This window comes from Polypterus senegalus, chromosome 13, assembly GCF_016835505.1.
Source record: "Polypterus senegalus isolate Bchr_013 chromosome 13, ASM1683550v1, whole genome shotgun sequence".
Classification (NCBI taxonomy): Eukaryota; Metazoa; Chordata; class Cladistia; order Polypteriformes; family Polypteridae; genus Polypterus; species Polypterus senegalus.
This window is the reverse complement of record NC_053166.1, coordinates 68,002,126-68,028,898: the sequence shown is the minus strand read 5'-3', so window position 1 is coordinate 68,028,898 and position 26,773 is coordinate 68,002,126. Positions and strand designations below refer to the sequence as shown.

Here is a 26,773-nt window from a genome sequence, read left to right as displayed (position 1 = left end):
TCAAAGAGTTTCCTGTGTTTTGGGTTGGGCGTCAGGCTTTCAAGGTTTGTTTTCATTCTCTGCGTGGCTAATTACACATACATAGGGCACGCCGATAACCCCCTTCTCTTATATTGAAGTGGAATTCAAAGATCAACCTGCACATTTGGCGACAAGCAGAGATAACTTGTTACTTATGCTGTATATGTTTCATAAAAATAACATTTGAGAGCCTGGATTATTTACTTCTCCATTAGGCTCCTTAAATTGAGTTCACCTACTATACACAGTATTAATGTGCCTTTATGGCTTTACATTTTAAAGCATTTGTTTTTATGGAAAATGCAAAAAAAACTGGTATGAATACTGGTGCTATAGAAGTTCATTAGCTGCCTTAGCACCTTTGGTTTCAACAAAGTCTGCATGCTCTGTTTATATCTGCTTGAGTTTTTTCTGCAAACCTCGTGTTTTTTCCAATATTCAAATCTGTAGTGTGACAGCCAGCAGACTAGCGATATTAACTCTGAGCGTGATTGTGTGTTCTTCATAGTGCCAATCACTGCACGACCGTGCCTCCGTGAGATCAAAGAACAAAGAATGTAGTGAAAGATGTACATCCTTCATAACCAGTCTGTAAAGCAGATGATCAGCATTGTATACCTGGGGACGGTCCCATCTAATGCTGGCTGTTACGGCTCCGGGTGATGTGGCGCTGACCTCACAAAGCACTATGGGATGCTGAAAATAAAGTTCTTCTAAACTAAATAATTCGACGAACAAGGACGAATGTTGTAAATTCACTGCAAATAACGCTTTGATGAAATTCGCTTATCAACACTAATCTGTTATGAAACATTTTGAAACTAATGATGCATCAGTATAAATTCTAAAATCATACTACTCCCTAAAAAGTACCTGAATACAGTATAATGTAGATTATCTGAGGTAATGTGGATTGATAATACCTCGGGACAGTTAAAAACTCAGATGAAATGGATGGCTACTGCAACGGCAACATTGCAGAGAGAAGGTGGGGATTAAGAGTGAGAGACAAAGAGCAAGACCAGCTGACATAGCCAGTGAAGCTTACATAGCCATTTTGCTCATGCCACGAGTGGCTTGCCTCTGTGCCACAGAATGCTGGATCACAGCTACCACAGTGCAAACTTTTGAACTGAGATGCTCAGTGGTGCGAGTCCACAGCAATTCAATTGGTGAGAAGGACAGAATTTGCACTGTGGGCAGGTGGACTGTAGTGGTGACACAGCACAGAGAAGTTGGGGGATGAGAGAGACAGAGATCAGCTGACATTACCATGGAAGCACATCATTCACAGTGGTCAGAGACAGTCATTTCTCTATAACTCAGGCTGCAAGGCCCTCACCTATGAGCCAGCGAACATGGGTTCCCAGTTTACACCTGCAGTTTACCACATCATGTTAAAATGTATAAACACAAAATTCCTAATTGAACAGTAAAGCACGTGTACACAGTCAACACACTGAGTGAATCAGTCATGCCTACATTCCAACAGTTATCACTTCCTCAACTGCTTGCTCGGTACAGCTGAGGTTAAAAGTAGAATATCTATACACTTAGTACAGTATTCATGGCAAATCTTTTGTGAATAGGAAAAGTAGTGTATTACACTTACAGGTTTATCTTAGATTATAAGGAATGTCGGCAAATCATCATGGGTGGATAATAGAGGTTCTATTGTAATTTAAAAATTGCTCTTGAAGTCCATAGCAGCTTTGCTCATCAGTATATTGTGAACCACAAGTTTATACTTCATGCATTTTTTGAATTTCAGCAGTGTTAAATAGATAGGACTTCATATACTCTACAACTCAATGAAATTCTCTCTCAAGCCAAATTAAAAAAACTGTTTACTTTTTATAGATTCAATTGATTTTTTACTACTGACTTACAAAAGTTTGATTTTACTTATGTAATCTGTGATTTATAGTAAGTCAAGTGGCTTAAATGTAAACTTAAAAATCTCACACCATCTTACAAAAGTTTCTCACATAAATCAAAAATCTTAGCGAGTGTCATATACACTCAACAATTTTAATATTTTTAATTAATAAAGGAAAGCTTCAGAATGAAGCATATCCTCATAAAAACACATTATAAATAGGTTTACAGTACATTGGGTCTACAACAGAAAATTTTAAAAATATTAGATACATGTGCTTATATGTAGAAGAGGAAGTAAAAAAAAAAATTTAAATTAATGTATAGCATTACAACATTTTGCCCTGGATTGTTTTCATCCATAAAATAACTAGTTTATTTGCATGTTAAGGCTATAAATATTTTTTCATCTTTTTTAACAGTTGCATAACAGGATGCATAACTTCTAAAGACCATGATATTGTACACCCAATCCTTTCATTTCTCTTGTGAAAACAATAGTAATCTGTGAAAATTTTTTTCTTTTTTTGGTTTACAGGGAGTAATGGCCACTGCTTATGTTAGCAATTTGTTTTTCACAATGTAAAAGGGAAGAAAGAACTTCATATGCATACAATCTATAAGCAATACCATGTGAAAATGAAGTGCTCCTGCAATACAAGATACATAAGGACTCGCTTCATAAGGCATCTCTAAAATCTAATGTTAAACTGCATAAGGATGTATGTTTTATTTATTATTTTCAATCTTACTATGGACACAATTGAGATGCTTGAATTTCATTTTCAAAATTAAAAACAAAAATTACACTCCAGATCAAATGTTTAAGAACACCTTAGTTTTTCCCCTTTTTAAAAAAAAAACGTAATCAGTTGAAATGCAACGAATGACCTAAAATGGTGAAAACATGAGCAGTAAACGGTCAGAGGTTTAAATTTAGAGGTTAGAGTTAGCACAAGCTGGAAAAAAAAAAAAAATAGAATATTACAAATGGGCCTTCTTTAGTGAACACCTAATAGGTTGCAACCTACAGATGTTCAGCAACAATTAAAGTAAATAAAGCCTTGCAAGTTGAAGCAAACAATTTGCACAGGTGTTCCAACTTCTGTTGATTACTTAAAAACCTGTCTGTTTTAAAGCAGAGTTGGAATACGAGTGTGTTACTATACTCTCTGAAGTGCTACTTGGACAATATTACACTGTAGAAAGTTGTACATTCCACTGATAATGTCAAGAAAATGGCAATTAACACATTAAATTAGTATAGGCCTTTTATTTAGACAAAAAAAAAAAGTCAGTGACTATGGTATCCTATATAATTGGAATCTGAAGAAACTCTGATAGGAAGAGATCTGGCAGACCCAAAGTCACAACCCAATCAGAAGACAAGTTTGTGTGATAGGCGCCTTATAGTACAATAGCTTCAAGCACAACTTAACAGTGGTCGATAAAAGCAAGTCCTGGGTTTCTACTGTGAGACTTTGCGTTTCAGGTCTGATAGGGTGAGAGGCAGTAAAAAAAAAGTAACTCCTTTAAGAACAAAATAGGGCCTTGATATACCGGCGGTTGAAAACTGCTGACTGGAAAAAAGTCTTATGGACCAATGAGTAAGGACAGGTATTGAAAATGTTATTAAATTGGTACTGGTTCCGGACTGGCGAATACCAAAATATCAATAAGATGATGAAAAAATGGTACCGCTTTCAGCATTTTTGTAACGTTAATTCATTATAAAATTAGCAGTGTTCTGAAATTCCTAACCGTCCCTAATGATGAGAACACTGCAGGCATTAGGTGATCACATTTTGACTGCATAGCTGCGTGTATACATTCTGTGGTCTCCAGTCATCATGATAGATATGTAAAGCGATCAAACGCGTGGGTTCACTTGAGTAAATGTAATGTTAATGCAACCAATATATGTAAGGAGGTTGCTGCATGTAATGGGGGTAACAATAGTAACCTCATAAAGCACTTACAAGTACAACATTATATAAACGTGAAGCAGTGCAGCGTGTTTGCTTCAAGAAAGAGGCTGCTGAAACATACTCAGTCCAGCCACCAAACCTCCAATACTGCTGGAATTATCCAAACTGAAAACGCGACTGTCTAGCCAAAACTGAAAACGCGACTGTCTAGCCAACGACAAGACAAGGTAACACTCATTATTATAAAATTAAGTTTGTAGTTATTCACTCGTGACATACAAAGTGAGCATCAGTTTTAATTTGTGTTCAGACAGCATCACTCAAGCAGCAGCTGCAACTTTGTCAGCAGACACCACTATTCAGACAAGCCCACTCTCCATTGCTTGACGAGGAAAAATGGCTTAGGAAAAACAGCAGAATGCTACAAGGCTGTTGCAAAGTTTATTGTGAAAGATACACAGCCCTTCACCATAGTGGACTTCAGTTGGTTTAGGCATGCATAGCTTAAGTTACCTTAAGTTTGAAGTGAGCTGTCCTGACAACAAGGGATAAGTTAATTTACAACCAACCAAATTAAGTGTAGTCCTTTACAACTTGAGTTTTGAGATGGTAATACAATGTTCATGATATAATTAAAATTGGATTAAAACTTTTTTTTTTAATCATGCTTATTGTTAAATTGTTATGTAAGTAAACACTGTTATTTATGTTAACGTATGTAATTGGGTTGGATAGTAGTTAATGAGAGCACAGGTCAGTGGTGAAGGAAGAAAATATGGCGGGGGGAATAATGGTGTAGGTACTGGTAAAAAGTTTTTCGACAAGATAACAATATTTGAGCTGTTACCATGAGAAATTTGGTCATTTCAATGGTAAACTTCAGCTATTAGTTTATTTAACAAAGAGCTGATTCCAGCACGGAGTTAACAGTCAGGAGAGAATACATAGATATGCTAGTGGTTGGATGGACTGCGTTGCGAACACCAAACCGCTGAGCAGAGGAGAGCTGGAACTGTGGGGCGCCGTCTGCAAAAGGCTGAACAAAGGAGGCTTCAGCAGGCATTGGAGTTCATTGTCAAATGTTGTTGCAGCTGATCAACGATCGCAGTAGACTTGACACTTGCCATGATGGACAACAGTGTTGGCTTGCTTCTGCTGGGAATGAGCGATTTCTGTATGCTCTAGTAGAATGAAGGAGTCAGTCACAGAGTAAATCTACAATCGCAAGCAAGTATCAGGCTTGCAACATTTATGTGTGGTACCATTTACATAACTTTTTTTTCTATTAGTTTTTTTGCCAGCTTAGATCGGGCATATACTTCACACGATGTGACATGTGTGCCTGTAGAAGCTACTACCAAAGTGGTGAACTACTTATACTTGTGTGCATAAATCTGGAAGAGTTCATCAGGCGGCAGTGCAAGATATCATTGTGGTGAGAAAACGTTTGCTGTGCTGTGAACTGCCCGAAACATCCATTAAATTTCCAGAACACCTTGCCACAGTATCTCTGAAAAGGATGGATGTTTAATGATTAAATCCATCAATCCATGAATGTGCCCATTCCAGCATGCATCGGGCGCGAGGCAAAAACAAACCCTGGATGGGGCATCAGCTCATCGCAAGGTGAATACATGCGCAAGCACACACACACACACACACACGCTAGCGTCATTTTAGCATCACCAAATCCCCAAACTTGCATGTCTTTGGAAGGAAACCGAACCACATTGTTGAAACCCACAAGGAAAACATGCCATCTCCAGGCAAGGAACACAAGGGACATGACTTCCTCTGAGGCAACAGTACTACTGCTCCACGATTGTCCCCCACATGTGTAATTATTAACAGCATGCATTATTTACATGAGGTTTACAATTAATCTGTAAAATGTACATACTTTAATGCATTTCATCATGAAAGTGATATTAAGTAGTAAATCGAATTCTATATGTGCAGAAAGCTAGAATATCATAAATTTAATGCGTTCTGTGTGGCAGTTGCTGCTTTCACTGCAATCAATACTGACATGCAGGCTCCCTCAGTCTACTGGTCTAGGATGATAGCTTTGTTTCTTTTGATATACTGTAAGCATAAGTTTGTGTCTTTTGATATACTGTAAGCATGAGTTTGTTTCTTTTGATATACTGTAAGCATAAGTTTGTTTTTTTTTGTTTTTTGGCCTACAGTGTAGTGTGTTGCTCATTAATTCAGTCAACAACAGACCAGCATAAGTCAGTCTCCCGGCTCCCACTAAGACTGAGCACAGTGGACTGGAAGGAGTCTGCACTTCAGTCAACAGCTTTGAACAGCAACTTGAAATTGCAATGCGTCAGTCTGTTGCATCCGCATTATCTGTGCCAAGAAACTTTCCTTCACAGAATGACAAGAAACTGGATGCATCAGTAAAAGCTGAAATGGCGGTATTTCAGAGCAACAGCAAGCGTGGACGTTGTTTAGAATAAGTGTATCGGTATCCGATGACTGTTTCTTTTGATATACTGTAAGCATAAGTTTGTTTCTTTTGATATACTGTAAGCATAAGTTTGTTTTTATTACTGTAAGCATATTTGTTTCTATAATCTATCGCTACTGCATTATACTGCATTATATGTATTTAAATGTTATAATTGAATAAGTAAATTTTATTGAAGTATCGGACCTCTTCTCTCTGATTTTTGCCCACTTATTCTAAAGAACCCCTTGAACCATTTTCCCCAAATCAAAACATTTTGGCGTAGTCGGCAGGATTTTGGGGAATCTGGTAAAATATTTAACTATTAAGTGAGGCAACGGAAATCAGAGATGTCTAAGAAAAAGGATAAAAAAACCCTGGCACGGCTCCTTTACCTCTTCCCGGCTGGGAGGAAACGGTATGGGAAGACTGCGCTAGAGAATTGAGACGTCTGGGGGTGGGGGAACGGGGTTGGGGATTAGCACAATATTGGCAAAGTTTAGGCCCCCCAACACCAGTGAATGTACTAGCCGCACTTAAGAAATGTCAGGTGTCTGTAAAAGAACCCATAACGGGCTTGCAGACGCGGGGGTGGGTTTTACTAACGGCAGTTAGATGTCTGGACAGCTTGGTAGACGAAAAGGAAAGGGAGATTAAGAAAATGCACATGGACTTGCTGGGTGCGTTAGGGCGGGCCTCAATCGCTGAATCCCAGGTATCTGTACTATTGCCACGGGTACAGAGTGCCGAGGGGTTGGCAGAGAAGGCAGCCTTATGCATAGCCAAAGTGAAATCCCAGGTAGCTGTATTATTGCCGCAGGTACAGAGAGCCGACGGGATGGCGGAGAAGGCAGCCTTTTGCATAGCCAAAGTGAATGCGAAAAAGAAGCGCAGACCGGATGTTGCGAAGGTTAAAGCGCTTGTAGTTGCAGCGAATGTCCATGAGTGGGATCCCGAGACATGGGATGGTAACATTTGGGATGATGATTATGATGTAGATGATCAGCCAGACCTTAATCCCCCGAGTTTACAAGCTAAACCCGTGGTACGTCGTAAACTTTATGGTGACGCCCACAGTAATGTCAGGAGTGTGTGGTGGCGCAGTGGTTAGCACTTATGCGAAGATTTGAGTTTGTTATTTATGTTGAAGCTTACATGTTATTTGTTTTGAGTTAATATTCTCAATGACAGTTTAGTCTTTTTGATGGGAGTGCCGTCTTGCTGTGGTATTGAACTGTGTGATTTCTCAATCGTTGGATTTGCCCTTATTGTCGCAGGAATAGGATCGCCACGGAAGCAATTCCTCGTTGTCGCCGAGTCATTCCGCCAATAGAGTCTCCTTGATCTAGAAGCCAGCGCTGTTTCGAGCTGAGTAGGATCGTGTTATGTTTCCTAGGGTTAACACCAGCTAACGTCATGAGAGGCTGTTTTATATTCGTTTGTCCTGATTGGTAATGTTAAGTGAGAATGGAACTTTCTCTTCTTCAGAATTCGCTTTCTCTTTCTGATTCCTTTGCTGCATTGTTTCCAAATATAGTGTGTAATAATGAATAATAAGTGACAAAACTGAGGTAAAGTTGAATGTGTTAAAACAATGGTTTGGGTGATTTTGTGTATGTTATATAGTGTATTAGAGGGATCCTTATGTGTGTGTATGTTAAATAAGTTTCAATGTGCTTAAAAGTATGTGTAAAAATATGTGGTGTTGTTTGCAAGAATGAAATAATTAATATTATTATGCGTAGGAATGTGAATGTAAATGTTGAAATTAAAAGAGCTCTTAATTCTAAATTAGAAAAGATATGAACAGATGGTGTAAAAAGGTCTCCAGATTAAGCATATTATATGAGCACCCCTTTTATTTGAGTACTGGCCAGACTCTGATAAAAGGGAGGATTTTAATTAAAATGACTAAATTTCGATTGAAGGAGACATTCTTTTAGCAAAATGAAGCTGAAGAAAAAACAGGGAATAAGGAGGGTTAACTAAGAGAAAAACAGACTGTGCTCTTTGGAGTCAACATTCTGAAAAACGTGTAATAAAACATCTGGAAGATAACAATTAAAGAATGTGCAAGATCAGCTGTCTTTGACAGAAGGTTATGGGGAAAAGAAAATCAGTGTATGTAACTGAAGTAGATTGAAAGTATTTTCTTAGTTTGAGATTCTGGGAAAAATTTACCTGATGAAGTGGATTCTTCATTCTAAATATGGGTAGGAATGTGCAAATTTCTTAGAGGGCCTTATAGTAAATAAATAAAGGCACATTTTGCATTATAGGGCATTCTAATATATTGATTTCTTTCCTCATTTCCTTTGTGTGTAATATTGACATGTTTGTGTAAAATACAGTAAAATACTGGTATCACAACAAAACTAATGGAAGGTTGACTTTTATATTTTTGATGCATTAATGAAATATTGAATGAGACATTTTATTAAGATCCAAATGTAATGTGGTATTTTAATAATTAGTAATAAAAAGAAAGAAAGAAATTACTTAGGATACATGTATAGAAACTTTAAAAATGAACACCTTGTGTAAAAAGAAAAATGTTTTTAGGACTTTGCATAATTGAACAATGGTTTGTGATTAGATACATGGGGGAAGAAATGTGGAGCCTAACTTTTTGTTATATTTAATGTCACCAAGGAAAAGATTAAGAATTTACCCGTCTAGATTGTGGATTTCTTTCTTGACTCTGCTTGTTATGTTACGATCATATAAGGGAGCTATAAAATTTGGCTTTTAATGGGATCAGTTTCAGATACCCTCTTGCTCCACATCTCTTCTACTTGTAAGAATGAAAACAGCAATATTGACACAAGTGTCAATAAGAGGGGAAGGGTTGGTATAATAAGTATTGGTATAAGTATGTTTGATTTTGTTTAAATTTTAAATTTTGAAACCAGTTTAAATTTTGGAACTTTTTTTTAATTATTAGGGAACAAATTCAGATAATTTGAATATTATGTCAATGTTATTGGGGCCAATTTTTGTAATGATTTATTATTGAGTACATTTCTCTTTGTGATACATTGATTGACTTTATTTTAATAATGACTTGGGACATGTTTTTTAATTGAGTGGAAATTGCAACCGCAGCCAAACTGGAAACAGCTATAAAGGAGGACTTGAACATTGTGCTTATCAATTTAAACTTTTACTCTGACTGTTTAAAGACAAATTGATTTAGACAAGCACAGACTGGATTGAAATGACTGTTTGTTTTACTGTTAGCAATATTTTTAATAGGGGTACCCCCAACGAAACAGATCTGACATCTTAGGACATATTGTTTTTTGGATCCATAAGTAGCTACCAATGAAGAATTAATATGCAGACTATTTAAATGAGCGTTTTTAAGTCTTTACGTCTGCAGGTGAAAGCTGTTTTTCCTAGTGCATCGTAGATGACAGCATTTGAAGTTGAACCAGAGATTGGGCTGTGATAAAGGTCTGCAGATAAACTAATTATCTGACTCCAAGGAGAACCCAGCCATACCAAAGAGGGAATCAAGTCATGAATCAGGCCATCGATCAGCTGACTACTGGACAACACCTTGATTCCAGTTCCAGGCATCATGGATACCTGCTGCCAAGAGCTCAATTATGCTGGTGATGTTTGAGCCCAAAAGATCATCGTGGATTCCGAATCATAGATGACATCTGCCTACTTGGGTCCTTTTTGCTTGGGATGTTGGACCCCAACACCTGCTTTGGTCCTTATTAGAGAAGAAAGTCTGTCACACTTTTACTCTGCAGGGCTCAATGTTCTTGCTGGAGCCTGCTTTGACTGTCCACTTGTTTGACAAATGGCAACATCTTTGAAATTAAAAGTATTTGAACTGTGAAGTATGAAAGGTATAGAAGGGAAAGCTAACTATTTGTAAACAAAGCAGAATATAGGGATTCCTAAATAATATGTATTTAATGAATGTTTGTATTAATGGGAATACTATATAATTATTATGAATTCATAGTGGTTAAGAATAGATATTTTTAGATAAATGTTTTGATATGCCTTCTGATATTTTGTATGAGATAACAAGTCACCTTTAAGGACCAATGATTTGGTTATTTGTAAAGTTAATCAGAATTGAGTCTAATCTAACATAAGGGATCTATTAGAGATTGTTAAGTGATTGTCATTGAAGGGACAATGCACTATTACTAGTTAGGGTCAGTCCAGTTTAGATATTCTACGTTATTAATTGTAGTACTATAGCAAATAATATACAGCTTTACATTTAGGTACATTTATTTAATTGAAAAGAATAATAGTAAGCATATGGGATGACACACATAACTAGTATTTTGAGGATAAGGGACACATATTATAGGTCAGGACATCCATAGCTTTTAGAAGAGGATAAAACAGTTTAGGCTAGTATGTTGATGGTGATACAGGTCAAATGATTAGCATCATGGCTTAATGAGTATATATGTTATGGAAATCAGTGAAATGAAGTACAAACCGGATTCCAAAAAAGTTGGGACACTAAACAAATTGTGAATAAAAACTGAATGCAATGATGTGGAGATGGCAAATGTCAATATTTTATTTGTAATAGAACGTAGATGACAGATCAAACGTTTAATCCGAGTAAATGTATCATTTTAAATGAAAAATATGTTGATTCAAAATTTCACGGTGTCAACAAATCCCAAAAAAGTTGGGACAAGTAGCAATAAGAGGCTGGAAAAAGTAAATTTGAGCATAACGAAGAGCTGGAAGACCAATAAACACTAATTAGGTCAATTGGCAACATGATTGGGTATAAAAAGAGCTTCTCAGAGTGGCAGTGTCTCTCAGAAGCCAAGCTGGGTAGAGGATCACCAATTCCCACAATGTTGCGCAGAAAGATAGTGGAGCAATATCAGAAAGGTGTTACCCAGCGAAAAATTGCAAAGACTTTGCATCTATCATCATCAACTGTGCATAACATCATCCGAAGATTCAGAGAATCTGGAACAATCACTGTGCGTAAGGGTCAAGGCCGTAAAACCATACTGGATGCCCGTGATCTCCGGGCCCTTAAACAACACTGCACCACAAACAGGAATGCTACTGTAAAGGAAATCACAGAATGGGCTCAGGAATACTTCCAGAAACCATTGTCAGTGAACACAATCCACCGTGCCATCTGAAACTCTACAGTGCAAAGAAGCAGCCATTTCTAAGCAAGATCCACAAGCTCAGGCGTTTTCACTGGGCCAGGGATCATTTAAAATGGAGTGTGGCAAAATGGAAGACTGTTCTGTGGTCAGATGAGTCACGATTCGAAGTTCTTTTTGGAAATCTGGGACGCCATGTCATCCGGACCAAAGAGGACAAGGACAACCCAAGTTGTTATCAACGCTCAGTTCAGAAGCCTGCATCTCTGATGGTATGGGGTTGCATGAGTGCGTGTGGCATGGGCAGCTTGCATGTCTGGAAAGGCACCATCAATGCAGAAAAATATATTCAGGTTCTAGAACATCATATGCTCCCATCCAGACGTCATCTCTTTCAGGGAAGACCCTGCATTTTTCAACAAGATAATGCCAGACCACATTCTGCATCAATCACAACATCATGGCTGCATAGGAGAAGGATCCGGGTACTGAAATGGCCAGTCTGCAGTCCACATCTTTCACCTATAGAGAACATTTGGCGCATCATAAAGAGGAAGGTGCGACAAAGAAGGCCCAAGACGATTGAACAGTTAAGGCGCTTTTCCACTGCACAGTACGGCACGACACGGTTCAGTTCAGCTCACTTTTGGGGGGTTTTCCACTGGGAACAGTACCTGGTCCTTTTTTTAGTACCACCTCAGCCGAGGTTCCAAGCGCGCCGAACTGTTACCAAAACGTGACGTTTAAACTCTGCTGGTCACTGTTTGGCCGGAGAAAATCGTCATTACTGCGTCACTGAACTTGCGACACGAGACACAACAGACCCGCTAGATTTTTAGCACAGCCAGCGAAGGTTCGGACGCACCATTTTGTTTTAACCAAAAATGGCTGTTTCGTGGTCTATTGAGGAAGTACAGATGTTCCTCTCGTTGGTAGCCGAGGAGCGGATCCAGCGAGAGCTGGATGGGGCGACGCGGAATGAAAAAGTTTTTCAGGAGGTCGCTAAGCTCTTGGGCGCACATGGCTACCATCGGATTTACAAACTGTGTAGGGACAAGTTAAAAAAAATGAAGAGCGAGCAGTAGAGGCGGCGCAACTATAACGACACGTGAATAATCCCGCCACTCTAAAGCGGTACTAAACTGCAGTCGAAACGCAAACCGAGCCGAACCAAGGTGAGCTGTACTGAACCGTGCTGTGCCGTACTATGCAGTGGAAAAGCGCCATTAGAGGCCTGTATTAGACAAGAATGGGAGAGCATTCCCATTTCTAAACTTGAGAAACTGGTTTCCTCGGTCCCCAGACGTCTGTTGAGTGTTGTAAGAAGAAGGGGAGATGCCACACAGTGGTGAAAATGGCCTTGTCCCAACTTTTTTGGGATTTGTTGACACCATGAAATTCTGAATCAACATATTTTTCCCTTAAAATGATACATTTTCTCAGTTTAAACTTTTGCTCCGTGATTTATGTTCTATTCTGAATAAAATATTAGAAGTTGGCACCTCCACATCATTGCATTCAGTTTTTATTAACGATTTGTATAGTGTCCCAACTTTTTTGGAATCCGGTTTATAATAATTTGGCCCATAGGAGATGGAGTGTCTTATACATACAGTGGTGAGTGTGTGGTCTGTGAATTAAAAAGCCCAGATGAAGTCTGAAGATCTCTGAAGATATGAATCCTTAAGAAGAAGCTTGGGTATAACCCTTGAAATTGAAATGAATGTGACCTCAAAAATGACCCAGTGATTTGCATTTTGGAAGGTAGTGCTGACATCTTCCGAAGGGAGGATTGACACCTACTGTCCACAAAATGGCTGCATTAATGTGATAAAGGTGGCTTAAGATTGAGACCACAGCTGGGTGTATATTTGGGCAATTTTATGAATGAGTGTGTTAAGATGTGAGCATGGTGAGGTGTGTAAGGACTTTATCTCTGATTATCATTGTGCGCAGCGGTGGCAACCTAAAGCTGAGAACTTTTGAGTTATTTAAGATAAATATTTATGCCATCTGTATCATCACCAACAATATTATTTATAGGTCTGATCGTAGATGAACACTTAGAACTAGGTGCATTAAATAGTTATTTCACCATATTTAGGAATTAGGACATACATTATGTGCTTAGTGTATATAATTATTATTAGCTTTATTTGAACCTGGGAATCATGGGGGTTCATGTTAGTGAAGCAGAAATTACTATCTTAATGGTATTGTTATATATATTTGAATGGTATTTTGTTGCTTATTACCAGTTTCCTAATTAGTATTACTAGAGTTGCTGTCAAACAAGTGTGCATCCAATTTCTTGAACCATGGACATCTTCAGTTAAAGATTTTTATTCTTTTCTTGATGACAATGTGGATGATGAAATACCAAATCAGAAGAAACTCCTTGGGTGAAGTGCTAGTAACCGCTCCCCAGGGAGGTGACCCTCTACAGTGCGCAGAGTACCTCGGTTGAAGGAAAAATGTAATTTTACTGGAAAAACATTTCTCCAAGCGAAGAAAAAGCACTTATTATGGACAATTGTTTTATTATTGCTTTAATGACTATATTCAACTGTTATGTGTTTTGTGCTTTACGAAAAATTGCAGTCAGAACAAGAAGGGCAAGAGCGCTGGTTTTGCGCTGAGCGAGGGGCCGAATGTAATGAAAGGATTTTTCTCTGTAAAAAGCAAAGGTGAAATAAAGAGAGGGAGGGAATCAGGAGAGCAGATGGGCGTTGGTCGCTTCAGCGCAGAATCAGCTACAGAGACTAATGTTTTGGGAAAAACAGCCGGGAATGTTCTAAAGATATAGCCAAGGCTATGTAAGGAGTTGTTTTTCACTTCGAGAGGCTTTTTTCACATGTAAGCATATTACTGTGTCTTCTGGTATCAGGCACTAGTCTCAAGGCCGAGTAGAAGAAAAATAGCGCCGTGTCCCGTGAAAGGAGGGGGTATGCTGAAACTGATCACTTCTGCATGCACTGCTTTCACGTAGGCCGCTTTTGGGCAAGGACACCTTAGTATATAAGGGAAGGTTCCGCCCTCAGTTTCTTTGGAAGCTCAATCGTGGGGAATGTGCACACCTGTTTGGTACTTGGGACCAGGCACGAGTTGATCCTCTGACGAGACTGACATGCGGGCTCCCTCAGTCTACTGGTCTAGGATGATAGCTTTGTTTCTTTTGATATACTGTAAGCATAAGTTTGTGTCTTTTGATATACTGCAAGCATGAGTTTGTTTTTATTACTGTAAGCATATTTGTTTCTATAATCTATCGCTACTGCATTATACTGCATTATATGTATTTAAATGTTATAATTGAATAAGTAAATTTTATTGAAGTATCGGACGTCTTCTCTCTGATTTTTGCCCACTTATTCTAAAGAACCCCTTGAACCATTTTCCCAAATCAAAACAGTGGCACAGTTTTTTGGCCTACAGTGTATTGTGTTTCTCATTAATTCAGTCAACAACAGACCAGCATAAGTCAGTCTCCCGGCTCCCACTAAGACTGAGCACAGTGGACTGGAAGGAGTCTGCACTTCAGTAAACAGCTTTGAACAGCAACTTGAAATTGCAATGCGTCAGTCTGTTGCATCCGCATTATCTGTGCCAAGAAACTTTCCTTCACAGAATGACAAGAAACTGGATGCATCAGTAAAAGCTGAAATGGCGGTGTTTCAGAGCAACAGCAAGCGTGGACGTTGTTTAGAATAAGTGTATCGGTATCTGATGACTGTGCTGCCTATTTCAGTGGAGGCAGAGCATGCTTTCTCAGCGGCTGGCGTACTCTGCACGAAGGCGCGCTCTTGCCTGGGCAGCCACACGCTCGACATGTTGTGCTTTCTACGCTCTTATTACCACAACTAACTAGATACATGTACTTATATGACAGCATGAACTGCCTGTACATAAGGTTAGTCTTTTATTGGTGTCAACATACTGCAGTAGTTTTATTAAAAATACGCAAGTGTTGGTCATTCTAAAACCGTTCACATGTGAGATGCCTGTGCACTGTGTCATCCCCGGGAGCCCGGGATTCCTGGGAATGACATGTAGGATTCCCGAATTCCCGGGAATGGATTCCCTAGTTCATACAGCTAAACTAAAAAACTGAGTTCCTAAGTGTTTTTGAAATTAACAAGCTTAGCTAGAGTACAGCGATTTAGCATGTGGCTAAAGTTTTATTAAATGTGGTTTAGTAATGAAGGGTGCAACTGATGGTAAAGTTATGTAACTGTTTAAAATATTAGTGTATCTTTTTTTTATGGATATGGATAGATTATTAAGATTCAGATTATTAATTAGTTCATTAGATTATTAACACAGGTTTGCTCATTAAAAGATAACGCTGAGAACAATAATAAAACAAGGAGGTCATATTTATTATTTGAAAAGAAAAAAAAAATCTCAGGTTAGCTCCCTCAGTAAAAGCTATGGGGTGTTACATAAGCAGTGCAAAAACTTAAAATTAATTCTCAGTTGTCAGTCAGTCATTCTTCAAGTCGCTATCCCTCAGTGTGTCACATGCAGAAGGAAATGTGATGGTCTCATTTGATGCAAGAAGAGTGGGTAACTTGCACAGACTGACAGAAATTTTGAATCAAAAGGGTTACCATAGTTTGGCTGTTATATCAGCAAAGGGTGGCTAGTTTGATTAATCAAAAATTTAAATACAATTTTGTATGCTTAATGATTCCTTGACTTATTGTTTTATTTGCCATTGTTTATTTGATCTATGCCTTTATTTCATGAAACATTAAATGGCGTGCATTTCCATAAAAACTGAAAAAAACGGAGGTGTTCTAAAATTTGACCAGTAGTGTAAGTAGAATGAAGTAAATAAACATTTGTTTGTGTACTGGGAAAACACATTTTGCTCATGCAGATATAATTTCAACTTTTACTTCTGTCAAGTAAAAATGAAAGTGAAAAATATTGCAGAATGAAACCAAAATACTGTATATGTTGCTCACAAAAAAGCATTATCATCACATTATAACTTAAGCTAGGCTCTGGAAGACAGTAATTTGGACCTTGAAATTGATCTCCCTATCTAACCTTCTTAAATCTAATTTTAGGGCTGTGGGGAATTCCAGCCTAACTCAGCAACACAATTCCATTTCAGGACACACTTTCTCATACATTCTCCCATACACATTGATACCATACTAATTTAAAGACGTTGCTTTTAGAAAAACAACTTCCGATACATAATGAAAAGACCAATCAGGTGTTCCAGGTTAGGAAAGAATACAAATGATGTATAGACGTGGTTGTCTAGACCAAGTACCACCATGTCATAAAGTATGTATCACAGAAAGTATTCTAAAAGTTTAAAAATTCTTAAAACTTGACTGCCTGAAACACTTGTACACTTAAGTTATAATAAAAAAATGTATGTCTTGTATTATAATCTTACTTTACTGTACTGTAACGATATTAATAAACTACTATCATGTTAATGCAAATGCCACAAGAACTCATACAAACATGTTATGTACCAGAAAATTCATAAGCTAAAAAAAGTCAGCTCACCTTCTTCTTGATAGATGGTTTTCAGTGGTGAGGATTTTTTTCCCTCATCACTTCCCAAGGCCTCGTGAAGTTTTTTCTCATACAACTTTCTAGTTGAGTCTGGAATTCCAAGGAAAAAGGTAATGAATTATTGCCAATTATGTTGCAGCCAGAAACAAAGATTTAAGCTACTGTAACAAGTATGTAATGTTTTGAGAATGTAAGAAAACACTGCTCAAAATTCAAACAATATAAATAATTTTATAGGATATGAATATAGTACAATAATAAAGCTTACCGACAATTGGTCCATGCTTAATCATGTACTGGTCTAGTAGTTCAGCAATTTCTTTGTCTGTCTTATTTGAGAAATTCATTCTGCAAATGTAAACATACCAATATAGTAATAGCAATCTAAGAAAAAGTGATGTAAAACAATCCAACTGAGATACATTTTTCAGTATCAATCTATAAGCAATATAATCTGCCTTTAACAAATGATTGAAAGGACAAAAAAGCATTTAAACAATATTTTGATTTTGTATGGGGTAATCAATCAATTAAAAACTGAAAGTTTCAGAGATGTTTGATTTAGTAAAAACAAAAGAAAGACAATAGATAGCATGCTACATTTCAAGACTGTTTTAGACAAAATATATTAAAGCTCCATTTGTTACTTATGGTAATAAAAACTGAGAAAACCAAATCCCTCTGATGTGAAGATCAAGCAAATCAGCGACTCTAGCTTGGTTTCGGAGAGTCTGTAAATGCGTGGGCATACAGAAGTCCTGAGATGGACTGTGAAGTTTAATGCACAATAAATTTTGCTTACAAAATGTTCTGAGCAAAAATAAGCCACACTTCCTTAATTTAGAATAATTATATAAACAGACTGATATATAGCTAGTGTTAGTAATAATATTTATAAAAGGGGCATGTTTCAGAATCTAAGAGAAATTAAACATCTACACTGCTATACATGCCTTTAAAGATTTCATTCACTATGCCTATTACAAATGTATAATTTCAGTCTTGCAGAGCCTATTGTGGCATGAGCAGGAATGATGGATTAATGCATAGACAGGTAGAACTTTGTGTGTCCCAAGGGGGAAATTATGTTTTTTACAAAGGCTCAAAAAATAAATATCAAACAAAACCACAAAGGTCTTTAAAATGCAGCCACACCATTAGGTGGCCAGCAGAAACTGGAGAGAAAAAAAACAAAAATGTAGATTTCAATAGGGGCAGTACAGAAAAGAAGCAGCAACAACTGCTGCACCTCCATGATGCCTGATGGTAAATTACAGCATGCTGCAAGAGATTTAGTAAAGAAGTGACAGATGAGCAAAAGTCAACTTGGAAAATTCAAAAGTTGTCAGAGCCGATTTAGAGAAAGGAGGGCAGAATTTCAAAAATTAACACTGCATTTAAGAAACCTAACAAAGAATTCCATAGTATAGTACAAATGAAATTACTTCTAAATTTTCAAAGGTCAAATTCTGCACTCCACAATTTTTTTTATTTAAATAAATGAATGTGCAGCTCACTGTAGCTGCTTGTGTCTGTTAAGTCAGATTTGATTCCACACAATCAGTACATTTACATGCACACAAATAATCTGGTTAAAGTGAATAATCCAGTTAAGGCAGAAATCTGGCTTTCTAATAATCCACATTTACATATGTAAGTAATCTTCTGGAGTTCTCTTTTTAAAAAATGTTCCAATGTCATAAAACTGCACAAAAAAATGTTTAAGTATCATTATCTGCCACCGAGAATTTGAAAATAAGCCTGATTTCTATGATAATTTTATTCTGTTTTATAAATGTTTAAGCTTTTATGTTTTATAAATATTATTAATAAGTTTCTGTTACAGGATTTTTCACAGCTCACTCTTTAGATGCTTGGCTGTGCGATTGAGCACTGCAAAGTACCCAGTACATGGGCTTCTTGCCTTATACCCAGTCCAAAGTATTTTTACTTCAATAAATTGTTAGGTTACTTGTAACTTTACAAAGCAATTGGACAAGATAACACACGTTACTTTGATACATTATCCTCTACTGCTCTCAAGATTGCGCTAGTGAGCTTAGCACTATACATTCATAAATGTAATGATTTTTGAAATATCGAGACAGATTATTTGATCACTTAAAATATACTTTGTGGACGCTTCTACCCCTGGCTGCTGTGCCAAGCAAATACAGTCATGGCCGAAATTATCGGCACCCCTGGAATTTTCCCAGAAAATGCACCATTTCTCCCAGAAAATTGTTGCAATTACAAATGTCTTGGTATACACATGTTTATTTCCTTTATGTGCATTGGAACAACACAAAAAAACAGAGAAAACCATCAACAAGCTTGTTATACCTCTCAACTGGAATTTCCGGCCACTCTTCTTTTGCAAACTGCTCGAGGTCTCTCAGATTTGAAGGGCACCTTCTCCCAACAGCAATTGTGAGATCTCTCTATAAGTGTTCAATCGGATTTAGATCTGGACTCATTGCTGGCCACTTCAGAACTCTCCAGCGCTTTGTGTACAACTATTTCTGGATGCTTTTAGAGGTTTGTTTGGGGTCATTGTCCTGCTGGAACACTCATGACCTCTGATGCAGACCCAGCTTTCTGACACTGGGCCCTACATTGCGCCCCAATATCTTTTGGTACTCTTCAGATTTCATGATGCCTTGCACACAGTCAAGGCATCCAGTGCCAGAGGCAGCAAAACATCCCCAAAACATCTTAGAACCTCCACCATGTTTGACTGTAGGTACTGTGTTCTTTTCTTAGTAGGCCTCATTCCGTTTTCTGTAAAACAGTAGAATGATGAGCTTTACCTAAAAGCTCTACCTTGGTTTCATCTGTCCAGAAGGATTTTGGCTTCCTCAAGTACATTTTGGCAAACTCCAGTCTGGCTTTTTTATGTTTCTGTGTCAGCAGTAGGCTCCTCCTGGCTCTCCTGCCATAGCGTTTCATTTTGTTCAGATGTTGACGGATAGTTTGAGCTGACACTGTTGCACCCTGAGTCTGCAGAACAGCTTGAATATGTTTTGAAGTTGATTGGGGCTGTTTATCCACCATTCGGACTATCCTTCGTTGCAGTCTTTTATCAGTTTTTCTCTTCCGTCCACGTCCAGGGAGATTAGCTACAGTGCCATGTGTTATGAACGTCTTGATTATGTTGCGCACAGTGGACCAAAGGAACATGAAGATCTCTGGAGATGGACTTGCAGCCTTAATATTGTTAACATTTTCCCACAATTTTTGTTCTCAAGTCCTTAGACAATTCTCTGCTCTTCTTTCTATTCTCCACGTTTAGTGTGGCACACTCAGACACACAACAGAAAGGTTGAGTCAACTTTTCTCCATTTTGACTGACTTCAGGTGTGATTGCTATATTGCCAACACCTGTTTCTTGCCACAGGCGAGTTCAAACGAGCATCATATGTTTGAAATAAAATGATTTACCCACAATTTTGAAAAAGTACCAATAATTTTGTCCAGCCAATTTTTTGGAGTTCAGTGTGACATGATGTCAGATTTGGGTTTTTTTCTCTGTTTTTTTTGTGTTGTTCCAATGTACATAAAGGAAATAAACATGTGAATACCAAAACATTTGTAATTGCATCAATTTTCTGGGAGAAATGGTGCATTTTCTGGGAAAATTCCAGGGGTGCAGATAATTTCGGCCAGGACTGTACATGCTCAGGCTGACAAGGTGCAACTGACATGCGCAGACTACAAAATCCTAAACAGTAACCCGATTATGGGTTTACATGGCCACATAACAGGATTATTCACAAAGATATCTACCTCCGTTAATCTGGTTTCTCGGAGGTCAATACCACAATTTCTCTAAATGAGACAAATGTTTACATGTAATTTTATAAATCAGGTTTCTTTGCATAATTGGTTTATTGAGGTGCATATACTAAAGGAAGTATCTTGGTCTTCCAAATACATATAGTATGGTACACCCATAGGCATTCCCTAAATATCCAATACAGTCTGGACTAAAGCAGCCAATACCGTTGAAAGCACATAGGTTAAACAATGTTCTCCTGTACAGTTCATTGAAAATCTGTCGCTTTATAAAGTAACTTAACCTGTCAATAAGCTACATGTATAACTGAATCTCATAGGCATCTTAAACAGCAAGGAGGAGATATCTTCTGTAGGTTTTGTCCCTTGCTTACTAATTGATACTTTGGCAAAAAACAGCAGTTCCAAAAAAAGATTTAAGTTCTGCGGTTCCTATAAAATTCATGCATTTGTCAATTTTAAAATCAGGGTCATGGCTGCTGGAGCAATGCAATGTTGGGCATAAAGCATAAACCAACCTTATCACATCAGCAGGCACACTCATGCACACATTCTCACTAACTCATAAAGGTTATGTTAATTCATAGGCATTAGTAACGTAAACTGCACATCTCGCAGAAATGGAAGAAAAAACAAAAGAGTAACAAGAAAACCCTCTAACGTGTACTGGGAAAATTTGTAATACAGCCCGGAAAACAACACTCAGAATGGTACAAACAAATGAACTAATGTCATGTAAAGAAAGGTACTTAGTAATCAGTTACCCAAAATATACACTTATATTCATCTAAAACAATAACAAAGAAAAAATAGTTCTAACAGGAGACAACATGCCATATTAAATAAACTGACTTATTTTAACAGTATTATGAACAAGTTGTTAAAAGCTGCTCTTTCAGTATTTCTTTATTAGTGCCATAAAGATAAAAAGGCAGTCTTTAATTCAAACAGAAGTACAAACTTGTTTTCAAAAAAACAATTAAAAATACAAACAAAACAAATCACATAATATATAGAAAAGCTAATAGGTCTATAGCTGTACCTTCAAAAAATACATTTAAAAATCCCATGAAAGGCTTAGGGAAAAATAGATTAAAAGTCCTTGATTAAGAATGTGGGGTAAAATAGTGTTCTCAAAAGGCAAGTGGCCAATTCAAAATGTGCAGATCAATGAATTTGCTTACAGAACAAAAATTCAGCCATCCTTTTAGTTAACCCATCTTACATGGGGCAATCAAAAATGTTAAACTAACCTATTAGAAAAAACACCAATAAAACTAAACATTTATTTTTCAGCATTACCCCTATAAATATTAATATAATTAATACACTTGTTACAACATTCATAAAACTCTTCTACGCCTTACAAATAAAACAAGTCTCGCTGATTCCTGCACTATTATGTAGCTGTCAGATTAGGGAATGAGAGGTAGTCACATGGGGCCTGCCTGCAAGGGTGGGTTTGGTACCTAATTGAATTCACAGTTCTGTAGTGCAGCTTTTGCAGTATCCTTGGTTTGAGTGAGTGAACTGTTGTTAAGCAGAAGACAGAAATATTAACCAGCTATCTGAGGCTTTAGAGGCATGTAATCACTGGGCCATTAAGATTCTAAAATGTTTTGCTCTTATTATTACAGGCTTTAGCCAGGACCCTGAATTTATCTGGTGCTGGAAAAAAAAAAATCACGCTTTATAATGACTTTTGGTTGAACTCTGGGTCATAGCAATGTCTCCCATTCTAAATTCTTTAGCTAGAAATTCTGCTTGAACACTGGATGTGGGGACGCTACACTTCAGGTTTCAACCTTCTCAGTACCAAAATGTGCGCAGACCTTGCTCACAATTAACAGTTCGTTAAAATGGATTCAGTGACCCATAATTAATTCCTATAGTGTATTCTATCTCATGCGCTATCACTTAGTTCTCAATAGCTCCACAGTAATATTTTCTTCTGTCACTGAGGTCATCTTCAAGAGATATAATGTCAAAAATGTATTTTTGCAGCTCACCTATTGGTTGTGGCATATAAAGGGGACTGACTCTAGTACTAGCCAAGAATTACACATTACAAATAACACAGTACTTTGTTTTGCAGATTACATCATAAATATTGATTTTTTTCTTAAACAAAAACCACACATGGTTGAAACTTGTAATTAACACGTCCAGTACATAAGAACTATTCTTGGCCCCTCAGAAAATCACCACCATTAAATACATCTTTTAGATTCAAGCTCAAACCATTCTGACCAATCCTTATACTGTTATTTTGGCAAGGAATGTGATTAATTTTGTTTAAATTACTGTTGGCAGTTAAACTGATGTAGGCTTTATTTCTTTAAATTCTACCCATATTTAGAAATAGTTAAATCTTTGCTAAGATACTGCTTTTTTAGGAATTATCGACAGCACTTTAAATAAGGAGGAAACCTGTCAGAACTGCAATGATGTGCAACCTCTGGCAACAGAATAAGGGAAACGTCTATTTTAATCTGTCCATCCATTTTATTTTATAGAAAAAAAGGTTCTCAACAGAAAAAAACTATTTGATGTCACTAGAATATTGCAAATTGTATATATGTGCTTCTCTTGAAAAAGTCTTGTGGGCCTTTGGGAATGAATGGATTAATTCTTTATAAAACTGTGTGGAGAAGTTACACATTATTTGTAAGAGTAAACTGGGTGAATTACTCATGTTTGGGCTTCCCAAGTTCATCTTTTTATAGACGCCACCAATAATAGCCAAACCACTGCTGAGAAGCTTACACAAACTGTAATACACATTTAGAAATTTGAAAAAATGTTTTTTTGTGAATTTTGAATTCAATCTTTGAATTGAAATGCACTTAGGCCCTAATTATTAAGAAACATTAGGTACACTATATGCCTTTTTAAAATTAACATCTTATTTATTTGTTTGGGTACTTACTTTTTCTGTTTAAAAATGATTTTCCTACTTTTGAGTTTTGTTCTTGGCACCTTTATTTTATGAGTTTGAGGCGCAAACCTCAAGACCATTCTTGCGGTGCGATTTTCTCTAATTTGTAACAAATAATTTTAAACGATGTTAAAGGTGGATTGACTCATTAGATGTTCAAATTTAGGGAAAAAATGTCCAAATATTTCATGTTTTACCTGTAAAAAAATAAGAATTACATTTTTAAGATTTCCTTTAACAGACTTAAATGTCAAAAAATAAAAACAGGCTGTAGCGCATCTTGTGTTTTGTTGAAATCACACCTTATGCTTTATCCATGTTGTGAGGTGCATATCCATGTTGTAATTCTGAAGAAAGTTGTGTTCTGCCCAAATTAGTTAGTGTTTTTTTTAATTGCTGGCCCAAATCTATCCAGGCTGGAGCGAACACTGGCTGGGACGTCAGTCCTTCTAATTTAGAGTCGTTAATCTAGAGAAGGCGTAGATGTAAACTGGTGTCCGCGGCACATGCAAACTCCAGCCTGACTGGGACCACAACAGGGGCAGAACAAACGTCCCCGAAGGTCACTACCACTGATGTTTAGTTGGCAGGCGCCTTTGTTCAAGCCAATTTACAATATCAGTATACGTTATATTTTCTTTTATTCTTAAAATGACGAAAAACAGGATTATACTGCAAGGCACAGACATGAATCGAACCAACAAACTCGTGGCTTAAGGTCCACTACGCAATACTGCCATTCTAACCACTTTAACATTATTATTGTAACGTTGTCGCGTCACTGTACCCTTTATAATAAAGTAACCACAGTTTCCCTCTATACACCCACATTCACAAGTACCCTGCGCAGCATTTGAATGAGAAACTTGCGCGGGCAGCCTTATATAGATTATGGCCACTTCCACTCCACACGCTATAATGACAACATTGATCGTTTCATCGTTTGATGCGCGATATCTTACGGAAAGCATACAATAAACATTTGCTTGCTCAATTTTTGTCTTTTTCTTCCTTCCCGCGGCTCACGGAGGAGGCGGGTTTCGTCAACCTTGCGCCACGCGCGTCTTCCTCCCAACTGAGTCGCTCCAAAAGTTGGGATTTCATTTTCAAAAAAACAACAGACACTAGACTGTCCATTTCCGAATAATTTAAAATAAAAAAAATGTAGGAGACTACGCCAATAAATCTGTCATAGTTTAACGAGTGCATGTTACGAATACATCTCGTTTTCCGTGCAAACGTGTTTTAATTACCTAAAATCACCATATTAATAGTAAGGCCGCAGGGTGCCGTCTCGTTTATGCGGTGTAATTTCAAATTAAATACTGTTGCACGAACTCGAATTCGGGGCGTTGTCCCTATTCGGCATCTAAGCGACTAGGGGAGGAGGTCGACCCTTCGCCGTCCTCGATGTATAAACTGTGGCGCCATCGTGTCTTTTCTTTAAGGTGGCGTGAAGGCCCGGCTCCGGAGAACTCCAAGCGATAAACACCAGCTTACCTTGTGGTAAAAGACGCCTTTTCACTGGAATGGCAAAGGTTACACAAGCAAATCTGAATTTTGAAATCGAAAACAAAAGATTAAAGAATGCTTCGGAAAGCGATATGTTGTAGTCGGCCCAATGAAACGAGACTTAGAAAACACGTGACCTGGGCGCTTAGCTGGCGTCCCGCTTTTCTAAACGTGGTGTTCAAGCGCCCTCTAGCGTTAGCCTAACTTTTTTTTTTCCTAATATGGACATGGATCTCAGTCTTTGACTGGCTCCTTTCAATTCCTGCTGGTTTTGGCAGACAGCGTATAGGGCGTTGCCCCTGGCAAATAACGGCCGTTACTAAAGTAGAAACAGACACACGGCTTTGCGGACAAACGTCACAAATATGCAACTCTAGAATTTTCACATCGACCTTCTGCCCAGTGATGGACTGCATGAATCTCATCTGAAAAGGAATGGATGCACCTGAAAGAACATAATGTAGGTAAAGCCAATGCAATATTTACTGTATTGCAGACTAAAGGCCTGCCCTTGGCTGTAGTTTGAGAGCGACTGACCAACGAAACATTGAGTGCTTTTTATTTTATACATTTGAGTGCATTTCTAAAAAGTATCCAAATACTGTAAGGTCGCTAAAGTTGAACAGGGCACATTAATTCATAAATATACCCATATTTGAAATCTTATGAAAGGTAAACATTCCCTTAGACCTTATCACATTTATAAGAAACAGCTAAATATCAATATATCTAGAATAAATATGCAAGGATCAAGAGCAATCTAACCTGAATGGGACACCCATTGATCATAAAGAATTTTGACATCTCTGCACTATCCAACCTAGAGTCCCCAGAAGGCAAACTACTACTTCTACTAATATCATAAATACCTCTCTTTGTTATAATAAATTGTGCATCTGAATGCAAACGTTTGGGCACCCCAGGGCAATTTGCATGTTTACACTCAGTCTGGAAGTAAAAGGAAATTTACAAAACTTCTGCAGAGTATAATCTTATACATGGCCTTTCTGCACATATTACTGTGTAAAACTGTAGGTGGTAGTACATATTTTCATACAACATGCAGCAAACACATTTAGAAAATATTAACACAAATATGTCAACATCACTCATTCAGTGTACATTTGAGCTCATTATAAATCTGAACCTATCTAGTAGTTAGGTAGGTACTATAAGCCTCTGGGTCCACATTTGGAATATTGTATGCAGTGTTGGGCTTCCAAGTCAGAAGTTTTCTTTGTTTTAAATCATTCTAGTGTGTATAGGAGAGGGGTTTGTTGTTTGTCGTAGTATAATAATATTTATTGAGGTTCTATAAAAAGACAAATTTAGATTTCATCAGGTTATATAAACTTTATTAATCCCAAGGGGAAATTTAGATGCATACAGCAGCAGAAATTTAAAACCAATCAATCTATAAATGGATAGAAAGATTCACAATAAATACAGTTCTTTGCAGAAATAGCAACATTAACTCAAAATAGTATAGGTATCTAGTGTAGGACTTCAGGAGGAAGTATTAAATTGCATGATAGCAACTGGCAGAAAAGATTCCCAGAGCTGCTTCACAGAACACCATGGAGGAATG

General features: G+C 37.5%; 1 protein-coding gene across 1 annotated transcript in view; it reads right to left on the bottom strand.

Moving 5' to 3' along the window:
- Nucleotides 1–25,319, bottom strand: part of emd (emerin (Emery-Dreifuss muscular dystrophy)) — a 44,392-nt gene extending 19,073 nt beyond the window's left edge. Inside the window, exons 1-3 of the mRNA XM_039774119.1 lie at nucleotides 25,174–25,319; nucleotides 17,209–17,288; nucleotides 16,932–17,030 (exon numbers count right to left, since the gene is read on the bottom strand). Coding sequence (XP_039630053.1) covers nucleotides 16,932–17,030; nucleotides 17,209–17,287 — 178 coding nt within the window. The 5' untranslated portion in view covers nucleotide 17,288; nucleotides 25,174–25,319. The remainder of the gene's footprint in view (nucleotides 1–16,931; nucleotides 17,031–17,208; nucleotides 17,289–25,173) is intronic.
- Between the last annotated feature and the right edge of the window lie 1,454 nt (nucleotides 25,320–26,773).